Source organism: Arachis duranensis, chromosome 6, assembly GCF_000817695.3.
Source record: "Arachis duranensis cultivar V14167 chromosome 6, aradu.V14167.gnm2.J7QH, whole genome shotgun sequence".
Lineage (NCBI taxonomy): Eukaryota > Viridiplantae > Streptophyta > Magnoliopsida > Fabales > Fabaceae > Arachis > Arachis duranensis.
Window position 1 is genome coordinate 107,430,994 of NC_029777.3, and position 16,772 is coordinate 107,447,765.

At 34.9% G+C, this 16,772-nt stretch overlaps 2 protein-coding genes across 2 annotated transcripts; one reads left to right on the forward strand and one right to left on the reverse strand.

Annotated features, from left to right (window-relative positions):
- Positions 1-3,893: 3,893 nt before the first annotated feature.
- On the reverse strand, positions 3,894-6,518 carry LOC107495454 (uncharacterized). The gene is made up of 2 exons (XM_052263151.1): positions 5,870-6,518; positions 3,894-5,767 (listed from the first exon to the last, which is right to left on the reverse strand). The coding sequence occupies exons 1-2, from the start codon at positions 6,516-6,518 to the stop codon at positions 3,894-3,896; spliced, it is 2,523 nt and encodes an 840-aa protein (XP_052119111.1).
- A 1,669-nt stretch (positions 6,519-8,187) lies between these two features.
- LOC107495453 (histone deacetylase 2) lies at positions 8,188-13,364 on the forward strand. Its single transcript, XM_052263152.1, has 14 exons — positions 8,188-8,552; positions 8,639-8,694; positions 8,786-8,903; positions 9,162-9,213; positions 9,594-9,667; positions 9,959-10,027; positions 10,119-10,285; positions 10,385-10,449; positions 10,531-10,577; positions 11,395-11,439; positions 11,530-11,580; positions 11,949-12,035; positions 12,222-12,309; positions 12,941-13,364. The coding sequence occupies exons 1-14, from the start codon at positions 8,331-8,333 to the stop codon at positions 13,030-13,032; spliced, it is 1,233 nt and encodes a 410-aa protein (XP_052119112.1). The 5' UTR covers positions 8,188-8,330; the 3' UTR covers positions 13,033-13,364.
- Positions 13,365-16,772: the final 3,408 nt, after the last annotated feature.

Below are 16,772 nucleotides of genomic sequence, written 5' to 3' on the forward strand. Positions count from 1 at the left end.
TTCTCGTTACAAACCCTGTCCCAACGACTTAATTTAACACAACTATTATGTCATTTGTTAGCATAGTATTAGCCCAGAACTTATTTCCATGGTGATAATCCAAATTAAAGAATCATTATATTTTGTTTCATTAAACCAGAACTTATTCACATGCACTTAAGTTACTAAGTTTCTAAAGGCTAGAAATTATAAAATCAACCAAAGATACCATTAAGGCATTACATCAAACACGTTGGGTGCAGTGAAATTAAACATAATAACGGAATTCACAGCTTAGTATCAACATCATAGACATGACAACATAACTCTTGTACACTTTAATTCAGTCTAAGCAAAAAATCCAAATAAGTGCCAAATCAAAAAATTTACCTTTTGTTATAGAAATCAGAAGTTGCAGAGGTTGAAGGAGAGTATTGGTGTTGTGTGGGTGTATGGTCTGCTGGCGATTTTTGGGGACTCACACAAGCGATATAAGATCAGTTCGCCGGCCAGGTAGAGCGCGAGGTCTTCTCCCCGACGTTTACTGCAGACCGATGTGGCTTCCGGAGGAACGCGAACTAAAAATCGATGGGTGAACGGCAGGTGAACGCGAAAGGTTAACGCCAAGTGAGGAGAGGAGGGCGGAGATCTGGAACGAAGACGAAGGCTGATGGCATAAGCGAACCTGAACGGCAAACGATCGGCAGTTCCTCAACCTCGGCTGCAAAGACAGGGACGACGGACGCCAAGTACTACCAAGCAGCTGCGATCGGTCACCCAACAATGGTTCAACACTTGGAGCACCACATGAACCTACATTGACGGACGACCGGCGGCCATTATCAGCGCAAAGGAAGCTAAGGCTAGGGTTTTAGCATGGTTCCAATTTGATTTTGCATCAGAAGTGCAGGGGAGAAGGGGGAACTTCACAAATGACGGGAGTAGAGAGGTGTTGACGGGTTACGTTCTCCTATTTTTTTTTGGGTTTTGAAAACATGGAGCCTTTTGCTCCTTTGCATCTGAAGGTCTCCAGGCCCAGCCAATTTTTCTACCCAACTAAAGCCTGAATATAAAAGCAAAAAAAATTATTATATTACATTATATTTATTTTTCAGTTGCTTAAGTTATTAATCTTTCTTAACTTACCCGTTAACCACTTTAAATTTGACCAGTCATTCTGAATTATGGGATCCACACCTATACTAGCTACCTGCAACCACAACTTATGTTAAAACAATGATTATTTTAGGTGGACGCGTGTTCCCACCACATTGGGGCTCACAGCATTAGCACCTGTTGAGGATTCTATCCTTCAGCACCATAGCACCCCCCAAACAAATTTGAATCTTTTAAATTTTAGATTTTTATTTTAGAAGATAAAATAAAATTTTTTATTATTAAATATATTTTTTATATTTATTTTATAGTATTATCTACAAAATAAATTATGATAAATTATATTTTATTTTCTAAAATAAAATTTAAAATTTAAAAGATTTAAATCTAACATAATAATAGAGAGAATCATTTGATATATAAATTTGTAGCCAATCTCAATTTAATCTTTCAAATTTTAATTATTTTTATTTAATCTTAAAATTTTATAAAAATGACTTATATTAATCTTAAAATATTTTTTTGGATTAAATATGATTTTGGCCCCTAACATAGAGGTCGAAAATTTATTTCGTTTTCGGCCTTTTTTTTTCACTATAAAATGATCTTAAAGGTTTCGGTTTGTTTTAAAATCGTCCTTCAGATCAAAATGCTCATTCTCCTTCTTTTCTAAAATCAAGCACAAACAAAAACACAAGCACAAGCACAAGCAAAAACAGAACCAGAAGTAACAACAACAATAAATTAACAATGTAATCAAGTAGAAGCAGGACAACAACAACAACAACAACAACAACAATGAATCACCAATGAATCAACAATGGAATCAAACAAAAACAGAAGCAGGAGTAGAATAACAACAACAATAAAACAATATAATCAATCAGAAGCAGAAGCAACCAAAAATAACAATAATAAAAGAATCAACAACATAATAGAAGTAAAAGCAAAATCAAAGCAGAAGCAGAAAAAGAATGGAAGCAGAAACAGAAGCCGGCGAGCCGCTCAAAACCATCATCACAGCCATCACAGCGCTGATCCGCCATCAAAGCTTTCCGTTGTTCTTGCCTCGAACCAGAACCCATTGCCTTCGAACACCTCTGCCGAGCCCAGAGGAGCAGTGGCGAGATCCAGCCACCGAACGACGTCTAACAGCGGTGGCCCTGTTCTTGCCTCGAACTAGAACCCACCGCCATCGACCACCTCCGCCGAGACCACAGGAGCAGCGGCGAGATCCAGCCATTGAACGACGACGAGAAGCGGCGACGGATTGGAGCGGCGAGCCTTCCCCCTTTCTCCCCTTCTCCGTTTCCCCTTATTCAACGTTGTTTTTGTTGTTTTTTTAGTTAGGGGTATTTTTTAAATAAAAAAAATTTGATAAAAAGGACAATTTTAAAATAAGCTGAAACTTTCGGGACTATTTTGTAATGAAAAAAAGTCGGGAACGAAATAAATTTTCGGCCTCTATATTAGGGATCAAAATCATACTTAACCCCTAATTTTTTTGTGCACAAACATTAATGAAATGTTCACATAAATGATCAGATATTACATTTGATTTTGTAAAATAATATTATTTTAATTTTTATACTCAAATAATCTAAAAATAATATGCCAATGAGTAATAGCTCAAATGGCATAGTCTCCCCATACTCAATTAAGAGGTTGCAAGTTCGAGTCTCCTATCTTTGATAAAAAAAATCTAAAAATAATATGGTAACCGGTGTTTATTATAAATTTTTTTCTCTCAAAGTAAGTAATACGTCATCATTTTTAAACTACTTGAATGTCAAAACTAAAAATTAACGTGACATATAACTATTTATGTTAACACTTTATTAACATTTATATGTCAAAAATTATCTTAAGGATTAATGTGAGTCATGTTTTATAAAATTTGAAAGTTAAATTAAGAGACCAAATTAAATATTAAATAATGTTATATATTTAAGTCTTTTTATGAATTAAATCCAACTAAATTAAATAATAAAATTTGAAATAAAACTATCAATAATTACTTTTTGTTGATATTAAACCAATTTAATTAAACTTAGGGTAAAAAACCATAATAAGCCAACTGGCTCAAAAAATTACGTAAATACGCCAAAGCAAAAATCGTTTCAGCAATAAGCCAGATCGCATTTTTATATAATTCGAACCAGGTTGGTTCGAACTCTATTTGTTAGTAAATCGAACCAAGTGAGTTCGAATTAGGGTTTTTTGTTGGTAATAAATCGAACCAGCCTGGTTCGAATTAAGAATGAAGGTAATTCGAACCAAGGTGGTTCGAATTATAGAGAGAGAAGGTTTCCTTGTAATTCGAACCGGGCTGGTTCGAATTACACCAATCATAGTTCGAACCAGGCCGGTTCGAATTAGTGTGAGACTGAATGAGCTGTGTATCTATGGACGAGGCAGATCCGAATCGGCCAAAGAGATGCGGCCTATATCGCCAACCCGGACACAATTTAATAAGAAAAAATAAACACTAAACTGTTTCAAGATTCATTGATCATACAAAATGAATGTCCCAGAACACAAATAAAAAAAAACATAGGTAAACAGACTATAACATAACAAAAAAAATACAAACCACTATCATACATGATTGAACTTTAAAGAAAAAAATACATAATTAAAGAAGCCATATTCATTACTACTCGCAACAATCAAACTAAAAGTCATGTGCACTAATGTAAATAATACTGAGACTAACAAGATGGGAAATAATCTAAATAACTCTAAGACTAGCAAGATGCGCACTAATGTAGATAATGCTAACACTAACAACATGCATACTAATGGTGTCCTGTCTGAGACGAGCCTCCAACCTGTGGGCAACTACGTCGTGTGTGTCCGGGTTGGCGACATAGGCCGCACCTCTTTGGCCGATTCGGATCCGCCTGGTCCATATTCGTCCGTATCCTAGTGGATCTAGGACGACCCTCTCTGGCACGCCTCTTGTCAGGGTCTGGAATCACCGTGGGCCCGTCGTAAGGTGGCCAGAAGCCCTCCGGGATCGGAGGTGTGAATCCCATCCGATACACATTGAACACCGAGCTAATCTGATAGACGCTGTGAACGTAAGAGGTCCAGGTGACCCGTGAGTATGCACAGCATGCAAGTGCGTGCTGACACGGGAAATGAAGAGCCTGAAAGTACCCGCAGTCACATGTCCGAGAGGCAAGGGATACTCTGTAAGTACCCAAGGAGAAAGAACCAGTCGGAGTGGTCTCTGCTACAGTGAACTCGGAGTTATCCCGGTCATACAGCGTCACCGTGAAGCACCTGGCCGTCTTCATGTTGGCCTCAATACACTTCACCAAATGCTGACTGAATTGTTGTCCTGTTCCCATCTGGGCCTCAGCCTCTCTCCCCTTGCGAACAAACAGTTCCGCAAGCCTACAATATGTTGCCTTCACCAGGGATGCTACAGGGAGATTTCTGACCCCCTTCAGGATAGAGTTCACACACTCGGAGATGTTCGTCGTCATGTGACCGAATCTCCGCCCCTCATCACGATGCTGAGTCCACAACGAGTAATCAATCCGGTTTGCCCACTCACACATCGCCGGATCTTCAGATCGCAGGATATCAAACCAGTAATCAAATTCAACCTCGGTCTTCGCATACGCCGCGTTCACTAGTAGCCTCCTAGCGTCTTTGCCCTTGAAGGTTAGGGCAAAATTAGCCGCTACGTGTCGTATGCAGAATGCACGGTACGCAGATGGGGGTAGCCAACCGCCGTCAGGGGCCTCAAGCGCAGCCCTGATGCCGTTGTGCCTGTCCGATATAACCAGCAGACCGGGCTGCGGGGTCACGTGCTGTCGAAGGTGCGAGAGAAAGAATGTCCAGGATTCCGCATTCTCACCCTCTACTAGTGCGAATGCGACAGGTAGAATGTTCGAGTTCCCGTCCTGTGCAATCGCGATGAGCAACGTCCCCCCATACTTCCCATACAGATGTGTGCCATCAATGCTCACTAGCGGCTTGCAATGACGGAATGCCTCGATGCACGGCGGGAAAGTCCAGAAAAGCCTGTGAAAGTACGCTTGAGACTCGTCCACTTGTCCTCCAACTCGAACCGGGGTCGTCTTAAGGACGACAACACTACCAGGCATCGTCAGCTGCACACCCAACACCCACCTAGGCAAATCGTTGTAGGACTCATCCCAGTCACCGTAGATGAGGGCAATAGATTTCTGCTTCGCCATCCAAACCCTCCGGTAAGTCGGCCTAAAACCAAAGTGCGCTGCCGTGGCGTTCAGGAGCACCTTGATGCTCACGGATGCATCGGCCCTAACCATTGGCATAATGAACGCCGAAATCACATGATAATCCAAACTCCTGTGGTCACTCGAGATGGATGTGGCCAGGCAAGTGTGAGGTCCATTGTACCGTTTGACCTCCCAAATGCCCTTGCGCTTCCGGAGACTCAGTCGAATCAACCATGTGCACCCATTCCCAAACTCGGAACACTTACCCACATACCGGCGGTGATCGGACTCCACCACCTTGTACTGTACCCCTCGCCGGATGCTGTAAGTCTTCACACTTAAAAGGGCCTCGTCTTTATCCTGGAATTGCTGACCAACCTGAAACTCTGTCAGACCAGCAGTCCCTTCCGCATCTCTAGCTCCGAATCCAACAGCGTGCCCTAAAACCCCCTCATGTCTCATGGCGTCCAAGTCCAACGAGGAAAAATGTGGTGGATACTGCTGTGTGCCAGAGCTAGAACCACCTACCTCCAATGCAGGCCCAGTCGCTCCAATATCATCAGCGCTATCATCGTCAATCATATCCGGCTCGACGTCATCCTCCTCTTCATCAACCAAAAAACCGTCTCCTACGCCAACAGGTGCAACTCCCACTAAAGCGTTCGGCAAATTTTCCCTTTCCACTACCTCGTCGCCTTCGGTGCCATTGAGGTCAACAGCAAAAGACGGGGAGGCGACAGGTTGGACCACTGGTTCGTACACAGGGACAGAGGAGGAAGCAACGGCAGGCCGGGAACTAGAACCTGCTGCATTCGCCATAGTGTTCGTATTCCTGTTCGAACCGCCGAAGCTGGATACAATATCAACCAGCCGTGCCAACAACTCCGGTGTCCTCACCTCCGGAAACTGCCGCCGACAAAGAAACATTACTTGCAAGTCCACATCATTATTAATCGTGAAGCAATCATACTTCACCGTATTCTGTAGCACCGTGACTGGAATGCGATAGAAAAACTTCTTTACCCGCTTCGCACCCTCCAGACCGAGCTTCATTAGTACAGCGCTAACAAGGTCATCATAACTCGTCGTAGATGTTATGACAATACATAGAGGATTCTTATCTGTGAACTTTACTCCGGAACGAGTTTTTCTATTAACAGATCCTCTGTGGTGCACCAAAACCACAAAACTCTCCTCACTAGCCATCCTACTCCCTCTAATGAGACTAATTCACATTTGGAACCATATATATACAGCTCAGTCTCACACTAATTCGAACCGGCCTGGTTCGAACTATGATTGGTGTAATTCGAACCAGCCCGGTTCGAATTACAAGGAAACCTTCTCTCTCTATAATTCGAACCACCATGGTTCGAATTACCTTCATTCTTAATTCGAACCAGGCTGGTTCGATTTATTACCAACAAAAAACCCTAATTCGAACTCACCTGGTTCGATTTACTAACAAATAGAGTTCGAACCAACCTGGTTCGAATTATATAAAAATACGATCTGGCTTATTGCTGAAACGATTTTTGCTTTGGCGTATTTACGTAATTTTTTGAGCCAGTTGGCTTATTATGGTTTTTTACCCTTAAACTTAGTTAATAAATAATTTAAATATATAACATTATTCTTAAATATTATTGAAAGAATTTTATAAATGACATCTTTTTCAATTTTACTGCTAACTTGTAATTATATATCTTTTAATAAATTATGTGTGAAATTTTATATAAATTGAATATCATTGAGAATGTAATTAAACAATTTACTTTTTACATAAGTTTAAGTTTGTATTATATTGCTAACAAGTTATAGTTTAAATTTCATAATTTTATATTTATTTATAAAAATTTTTAAATATCTGTAATTTATATTAAAAATTAGAAAATAAAATTGTAGTTAATTTTGGTGTTGATATGATTTATATAAATAAATTATCTTAGAAAAAATAAACGATTTTATATTTATTTTTTTCCTAAGAACATTGGATCCTAGATTGCGTATGTGCTAAAAAAAGGAGCAGGTTTGGGGTCTTCTCCCAAACTTCTTTCAAAGTATAAATATTTTAAGAAAGTATCGCTCTTGATAAAATTATCTTAAAAAACGTTATAGATACATTATTCTTCTTTTTTCCTCATCAATGTATGAGTATGCATGATCCACATTTAATTTGATAGGTGTTTATGCATTATATATTTCATTGATAGGGTTGGCGATGGATAAGGTAAAACAGGATTTGGACTTTATTCTAATTTTAGTTGTAGATTGAAATTTTTTTTAAAGTTTTATTTTATTTTATTTTTGGATTGAGAATTTTTTAATCCTAACTCTATTCGTACCCTAAAATTCTAAATCTTATTCTATTCGTACTGCATCCTACTCGCTGTGGGTAGAATAAATAACCCTATCTAAACAGATTGGTTCAAATTGAGTATCACAGATAAAATATAGATTACCAACCTAATGCCAAGTCATATATTTAATTTTTAAGTTATTGTTACAAGTAAAGACTAAAATTTTATTTTTTTATATTAAAAATAAAATAAAAGTATCAACATGATGTAACTCTTTTCCATACACGTTTGTTAATTAGCCACGTGAATTTATCATCTTAGTCGTTTAAAATTGGTATACTAAAATTTTATAATTAATGCCTTATTTTTTTCTATGGACACGATCCTTTGATAAATTTAAAATATAACAAATAAAAAATTAAAATTTATTCAATTAATAATAAAATACTTCTTACTCAATAACAAAAATAAAAGAGTTGTTAAGAATATCTTTTTATAATTAAATAACAAAATAATAATTAAAAAAGGAAAATTGTCCACGTGTTGCAAAAACTAGTTGTTCTATCGAGTGAGTCATCAACATCAACACCGCCCGTGTCGAGTTGAACTCGGAGCGAGTTAACTCGTCGAACATTCCATTCTGCCATTGATAAGTTCTTATCAGTTATCGCTTCCGCAGTCCGAGTTCAAGAACGAGCTAGGAAAGTTCCACCGATTCATGAGTTTCACTTTCATCCAAAAATTCGTTACTGAGTCGACTCGCTTCCCTTACACCTCCGCTTTTGTTCTCGCGTTCATCACTGTCGCAGTAGCTGCCGTCAGATTCCGCCGTCTGTCCAAACCGACGTCGTTTACGATGTCTTCTTCATCAGTAAACGACCCTGTTCAGCGCAACCGCATCTTCTCGAGCAAGCTCTACTTCGATGTGCCTCGCTCCAAGGTATGAACTAAGAAGTAACAACACTACAAACCACACACTAGTACTTGTGGTTTATTTGAACTTAGTTAGGTTTTTGTGCAATTCAGGTTCCGATTATCTATTCTGAATCATATGACATATCCTTTCTCGGCATTGAGAAACTGTAAGGAATTTTTTTTAGCTTTTTTCTTTCTAAACGCTGGTGATTGAATTATTATTTTCTTCAATTAATAGTGCCTCATGAATTGGTGTAGGCACCCGTTTGATTCTTCTAAATGGGGGCGAGTTTGTAGATTCCTAGTGTCGTTTGGTGTTCTGGATAAGAAATGCATTGTTGAGCCTCTTGAAGCTTCAAAGGATGATCTTTTAGTGGTAATCACTGTGTAATTAACTTTTTTAGGAGTTTGCATTGGCTTGAATGCTTGATCTACGAGTAAAAAATATCATACAGAGCACTCATTTATATATATTCGAAACTTATTCCAAACAAGCTACACTGATTAATAATTAATTTTATTTCAAAATTGTATATATTATTCTTATAAAAATACAATAGTAAATTCGACTATCAGTCACTTGATGCCTATCAATTTTTTTCGTTTGTGTGTCTATTGCTGTGAAATAATTAAGCACGTTAACACATTTTGTTATATGGAGTGGAAGATGATATGTGAACTGAAAGGTAAGAGCAGTGAGATTGGGAAACACTGGAGCTTTGACTATATATAATTTATAATTTTATGCTTTTCATATGCGTTTTCTTCTTTAGTTTTCCCTTGTAAAATTGTTGTTTAAGGACTGAAAATTTTTCTGGCAACCAATCATACAGTTGAGTGTTGTCAACTTGAGCTGATCATAGTACTGGTTAAGAACATTTTCTTTAGTCATTAGATATTAGATAACCTTAATTATCTATCAAAAAGAGGGGGAAAGGAGGGAAGCCATTTTGAGTCCCCAAATTGTGAGTACTGTACTTTCCATTTTTTGGTACCTTAACTACACTTGTAATAATTATCATTACCTTGTTGTATTTACGGCTGTTAAGTTATTTTAAATGACTAGTTAACTTTCTTACTGCACACCTTTCTGAAGAAGAAAAGGTACCCTTTCTTAAAAATGTGGCTACAATAATTGAGGTACTTCATCACTTTTAGGCTTGAGGTAGCCATTTACTCTTTTGTTGTTGATACTTCTCATTCCTTGATTTTCATTACTTATGGTGCCCTTGCATGAAAGAGTATGTAGTTAGTCTTTATCTTTCCTTTCATACAATAGGAAGAAATCAAGAAAATAAACTTACATATTTATTGGAATGCTTTTGTGTATTTGTTTTTTATTATTTTGTTATTTTGTACAAAATTGGTAATTGCTGGAACTTTATGCAGTTGACATGCTAAATGTTTACTGATATAGAATAATAAACGTAGGTCCCTCCGGTGGGGTTATTTCCTAATTGTCTTGTGCAACAAAAAGTTCTTCATCCATTCCGGAAGCAGGTGAAGTAACTTTCTTTTTCCTTGTTCATTTTCCTTGTCTTGTCTGTTTAGCTTCTCCGAAATTCAGGTCTTATTCTTATTACTGCAGTAGGTTGGTGGAACTATTTTGTCTGCAAAACTTGCAAAAGAGAGAGGATGGGCCATTAATGTAGGAGGAGGATTTCATCACTGCTCTGCAGAAAAAGGAGGTGGATTTTGTGCTTATGCAGATATTTCTCTTTGCATCCACTTTGCTTTGGTTCGGTTGAATATATCGAGGTAGTATAACTACCGTTTAGGCTTTATAATTGCAAGCTAGGACATGTTCTTAACACATGCAAATTAGAATTATCTTCTAACCGTCTGCAAAATCTTTAGGGTGATGATCATTGATCTTGATGCACATCAAGGAAATGGCCATGAAACAGACTTTGCCTATGATAGTATGGCCACAAAAATTTCTCCTCCTGTTGTCTGACTTCATACCTTTTAGGATTTTCACTAAAAAGACTTTGTAATGGCAGGCCGAGTCTACATTTTGGACATGTACAACCCTGGAATATACCCTTTGGTGAGCTATCTGCTCCTTTGTTTGTTTTGTGTTCATAATTTTGAATTGATTTTCTCTAATTTCCCCTTTTCACACTTGGCTTATTTATTCATCGTGCATGAAATCAGACATGCTGCCAATGTCTTGTGGCTTTTACCATACATTTGGTTTATCATGTCCTTTGTGGTGGTTGGAAGGATGAGTGTTTTTGCTCTTTTAATCAATGTCATTAGATGGTTCAAGATACATAGATCAAGCAATACTATTAAGTATTATGGCTTTGTTAAAACCTGAATTTTCTGAAAGTTTATTTTGATCAATGTCCTTTTTAATTGTTTCTATTAGATTTTCTTTGGTATTCCTCTATCTTTGTTCATGGTACTGAACTGCAAATGTTTTTGGGGTTGATCTACTAAACTCCATATTGTTGTCAGCTATTATTTGTGGTGTTTGTATTTCTTTTTTGTGCTAACCTTTTAAGCAATGATTTAAAATATATTTTAATTGTTAGAAAATGTCATTTATGTCAAACTTAACATGCCATGCATATCTGTTTGTATCTGCCAATGAGTTGAAACAATGAAGTGTACAGGACGCCAGCAAAATTGTGCTGCCAAAAAATGTTTTGGAAATGGATTGTTATGCCTTCTAGATAACAATGTTCTACATATTAGGGAAAAGGCCTAAATATGTTTTTGAAGGTGTTCAGCAACAGTCAATTGTTATTTGATTTTATTTTAGAATGTGCATATATTCTGTTGTGGCTATAATCAATTTTATTGTGGTGGTAGCAGCTTACCAAACTTCTTACAATTTCCTTATCATTTTATAATATTAGGATTATGAGGCAAGGAACTACATAAATCAGAAAGTTGAAGTGAAGGTATATTCACTATGTCAGTTAAAATGTGAATACTTGTCTTGTGATTTGCTTATATGACCAATTTTTTTTTCTCTATTATTGAACTTTCAGAGTGGGACACTCACGGAAGATTACCTGCAGAAATTAGATGAAGCACTAGAGGTATATTACATTCTCACTAAAAGCCTTGTTTTCTCTCGTACTTTCGGCATGAGTATTTTACTGCAGAACTAGGACTAGGTATCCTTATATTTATGCAACTTTTTCCTTGCTATAGCTATACAGTATTGAAGTATCCAAGTTCCAACTATAATAGCTATCCAGTTTGATTCGTGATGTGCCTTCTCTTACTTTTCCCTTCGTTATTTAAACATCAAACCGAAGGAAATTTTACACCTTCACGTATGTTTATAAGGCATTTATTTTCAAAATTGTTTATCACTTGACGAAGTTATGTTATTTCCCACCCCTTTTTGGTTGATGAACCCCTTTATTTTTACTTAATGTTTTTCATGTCAATGTGATTTAAGGTTGCTGGGCGTAGCTTTGACCCTGAGTTGATAGTTTACAATGCCGGAACTGACATCTTAGATGGTGATCCATTAGGAAGGTTAAAGGTAATCTTGTTATTAGATTCACTTTATTGCTGTAAAATATTAATTTATTTCAACTTCAGTGGTCATTTGCTTTTCATCTATAGTTTCAAGTTTCAACATAGTAAGAGTTGGTCATTATCTGAGTTATGTTGCAGTTGATTCTTGTCACTTACCATAGCTGGTTCTTGTGCTATTTTGTACTTGCAGATCAGTCCTGATGGGATTACCCTCAGAGATGAGAAAGTTTTTCGGTTTGCTCGTGAGAAGAACATTCCTATTGTCATGCTCACGTCAGGTTTGCTATATTTTTCATCTGTCCCATATGGCTGGGTTCCTAACACATATTTACCTTGAAACACTCTCGTGGGTCTAACCTACTACAAATTTTCACTGTGCTAATTCCATAAAACAAACCATGTCCTCTTGGCCATGTGGGTGAGTAGTGATATCTCCAGCCAGGGTGCCAGAGGCTTTCCCTTCACCATTCAAAGGCCATTTTCCATATTATCTTTCTAATCATCTATTGTGTTGAAATCTTAGAAACACTCATAACATGATAAGCTAAAAGTATTTAAAAGCGAATTGTGTGTTGTGCGTGGGACACATCGGTTGTAGATATAAGACATTAAACCCCTTTTTGATCTCTTCGGTTTACCATTTTAGTTAGATGAATTGTTATTGTTAGTTTCTTCTAAACCTGATATTGGCCCTCTGTGCTGGTATAGTTATGCCCTAAAGGAGATGGTCATAGTTAACTATTGTAGAAATGACAACATTCTCAACTAACTTCTTCAGTATTCCTGTTTTCTTTCAAGATTTTGTAAAAGAAAAAATGAAACAAAGATTGGAAATAGAAAAAGAATTTTTCTCAGCTTATTATGAGATGTTTATTAGGTTCCCTTTTTGTTTTTCATGTAATGTTTCAGGTGGTTATATGAAATCCAGTGCTAGAGTCATTGCAGATTCAATAGTCAATCTGTCCAAGAAATGCTTGATAGAAGACAAACAGGATTCCTAAGGCTGCCAAAGGATGCTCCTTGCTTGCACCTTATGAGATTATATTATGATCAATTAACAAAAAAGGTCTGTTGTAAAGATATTTAGATCTCGAAAGCAACTGGATTAGAATGTTTCCACTGATCCTTTTGTGTGTTTATTTTGTTAGTTTCCCAAGGGTATCCTGCCTGCCACTACCAGGTAGTGAAAAAGAAAGAATGAACTCTACATGAATATTCTGTAAATATGTCAGTGTATCTTATACATACGTTTATCCCTCTTCTTTTTAATTCTTATTTGTGTTCCAATAATGGATGGATGAGAAAACTGTCAAGCTTCTTTTTTCCTTTTTAATCCTTTTTCCATTTTTTTTCCCTTTCCTTTCAGTGCATTATTAACACAACTCGTGCCAAGATTTTGTTTTTTCTGTTTCTTCCTTCGATTTTTCTTCTTCACTTCCCCTTTTTATTTTCTAACCAAAACCAAATAAAATTCGTGCTTTGTTATATTTGTTTCTGGATGATTTTATCTTTTTTAAAAGGGAGGCTGTGAAACTGAGGGTAGAAGAGATATGGTGGTGGTGGTGGAGGAGGAGTAATAGAGATGATAAAAAGTAGTGGTGATGGAAGATGATGAAAGTTTGGAATTTAGGGAGAAAGAGATGTTGAGGTTGAAGTCGAAGGATAAGGGTAATTTTAAAATTTTGAATATTTTCGTTGTATAAAATTTATGTTTTATAGGTGTAGCATTAATTTTGTTCTTTTATGAGTAGTTTTGTCAATGTCCTAAACATCTACGAGTAAAAATAGTTGTTTTTCTTTAATAATATTTGTAAACGATAGAAGGAAGAGACGGGACCGAGATCAGCAGTGACAACGCAAAGTATGGAGCATTCTTATCGGACACCAATACACCATGTTGTTAACGAATCTGTCCAACTATATCATCATCATTATTATTTAAGTAAATCCCAAATTTATCCTTCTAATAATTTATCATTGTTTTTTCTACTACAATAGTAGTTTTAATGCTAGGATATCATTTACAGTTTTGAAGAAGATAAATTCTTTTTGTTTTAATGTTTTCTTATATTTGATAATTTTGTTGTTCAGAATTTAATGAATAGAAAGTCAACGAATGCTAATGTGTTTAGAAAGAAATAGAGAATGTAACGCTGTTTATATTTTAAAATTTAAATTTTATATTCTAAATTTTAATCTTTAAATTATAAATTATAAATTTTAAAATTTTAAATATGAGTAATTGATATATAATATTGTTCATATCTTGTCCCAAAACACAAGTCAGTCCCGATAAAGTTAAAAGGCTCAATCTAAAAGATTAGTTTTTTTGTTGCCCTCAGTATCCCCTAACCCGACAGGTTAAGGACTAATATGTCGCAAATCTGAGCTTCATTTAAAGGTATGCCGTTGGCTAATAGATTGATGCATGCATAAGGCAGGATTCGAATCCTTAACACTTGTTTAAGCAGACAAATGAGCTAACCACTCGACCAACCCAAGTTGGTTAGAATATTAGCCTTTAACGCTCGTCCGACCTCCTCCAAGAGGTCGGGCTTGACGCAGGCAAGCAACCAACATTTATCCAAGTGAGTAACTGTCTCCTTAAATCTCTCACTCACTTTTATAAGAGAGATCTCAACAACCTAAGATAAAGGGACGGTTATTAACCCCTTGTTGATTAGGCATTGGAGTGTTTTGCAGGTATCACCCCCACCTTTTTAAACACACAACTCGGACGACGGCTGATGCAAGACAAGTCGGAGACAATTCCTTTAAGCATTTGGGCCTCGCATCTGAGCCCAAACGTCATTCGGTTTTAGATAAACCCCGGAACAAATATAATAAATAAAAAATTAAATTTGTTTAATTAATAAAGAGTACAACACTTCTTACTTAATAAAAAGTGTTTAAGAATAATTACTCTGTTCTTGGTCGGGGATTAACTTTATTATCTTATATTTCAATGAATGATTTTATTTTTATTATTCTGCGAGTAAATATCCAATTCGATTCCTATCTATTTTTTTAAAAGACAAGACGATTTTCGTAAGAAAATGGGACTTTTTGGACCATAACAAAATTATTTTGGGACAATATAATTTTTATATTAAAATTTTGTTAAATAGTAACCGAAATTAATTTTATGTAAATTTTTATTTGTAATTTGTGTGGGTTTTAAATTCACACATTATTAATAAGTTTATTTTTAAAAATTCTTTTACTAGTGATGGTTAAGTGGAAAAAGATCGTTGTCGGAAGTGATGTCAAAAGAAAAAAAATAATTTTAATATGAAAACCTTTCAAAGAAAAAAGTATCATACAAAAATAAAAAAAAAATTGGTGTTGATATAATATTTTTGTCTATGTTTTATTTATCAAACATAATTTTATATTTTTATGTTACTGTCTGAGTGTCACGTGCCTATAAACAAATGCGGTTTTAAGAAAAAACCAAAAACTAATTTTACAATAAAATAAGACTAAAACAAAAATTTTAAAAGAATTAAACTAAAATTTATATAAAATTTATATAAAAATAAAATAAAATGTAGGAGAGTCATACCTCCTTCCTCACTGTGAGGCTCCACCTCAAATAGTGATAGTAGTTTGTCATATTATAAATTTGTTTTTGTAAGGTTTAAAATTTTCACAATTACAAATAAAATTTTCACAATACTAATTTTGTTATCATTTAACGGTATTTTTAAGAGAATAATTTTATTGTTTTTAAATAATTTTGTTAAAAACTGAAATGTTTTCGTGTTTTTTATAAGAATCGTTTTATCCTTTGAAAAAATAGAAAGAGAACGAATTAAATGTTGACTCTATTATTTATATAGTTATGAATTACGGGTGTAATAAAAAATAATTGAAAAATTCAAATTCAATAAAAGAATACCCTTGTGTATTTGCAAATTAACCCAAAAACATCCGGATTTGAGTCATGAAGACATGAACACACAAATCCAAGTGGTGACAAAGTGCATTTCCATCAACCAGCTGTGCTATTAAAAACAAATTAAAAGCACAAAAAAAATGAATATATATCTTTTTGATTCCTGACTATTCACATGAAGGATAAGATATTCTTCTATAATTTGAAAATACCAAATATCCGTTAATGTTATTATAATAATTTTTAAAAGTTTGAAGTGTTTTAAAAATACTCTAAAAAGTTTTTTAAAGTTAATTTGTATTTATTAAAATTAAAATCTAATATAATTTTATATATTAATAAATAAAACTTAATTTTGATATATTATTAATATAAAATATTTTTATACATATATTTGATCACATAATGTTATGTTAATAAAAATAATTATTTTTTATATCGATTGCGTAAATAATTATTTAAAAAAACAGATGCAATTGAATGATTGTATAAAATATTTTATACTAATAATGTATCAAAATTAAATTCTAATAAATATTTAAATTTATTTATATTTTTTTCTATTATAAATTTTTAAATTTTTAAATTTATTTTATCAGATACAATTATTATTATTTATATTTATTAAAAATTATTTTTAATTTGATTTACCAAATATAACTACTACAACTTTTAAAAATTATATTTTCAAAGTCATTTTAGTAAGTTACTTAGAAGATTTACTTAAATCCACCCTAAATCTCTTAACATGTCATTAAGGTAGAGACAATTAAGAATTTGGGTTAATAATTAAATTCGTTTTTAAAAAATTTTTTAGTTAAATTAATTTATCAAAGATTAAAA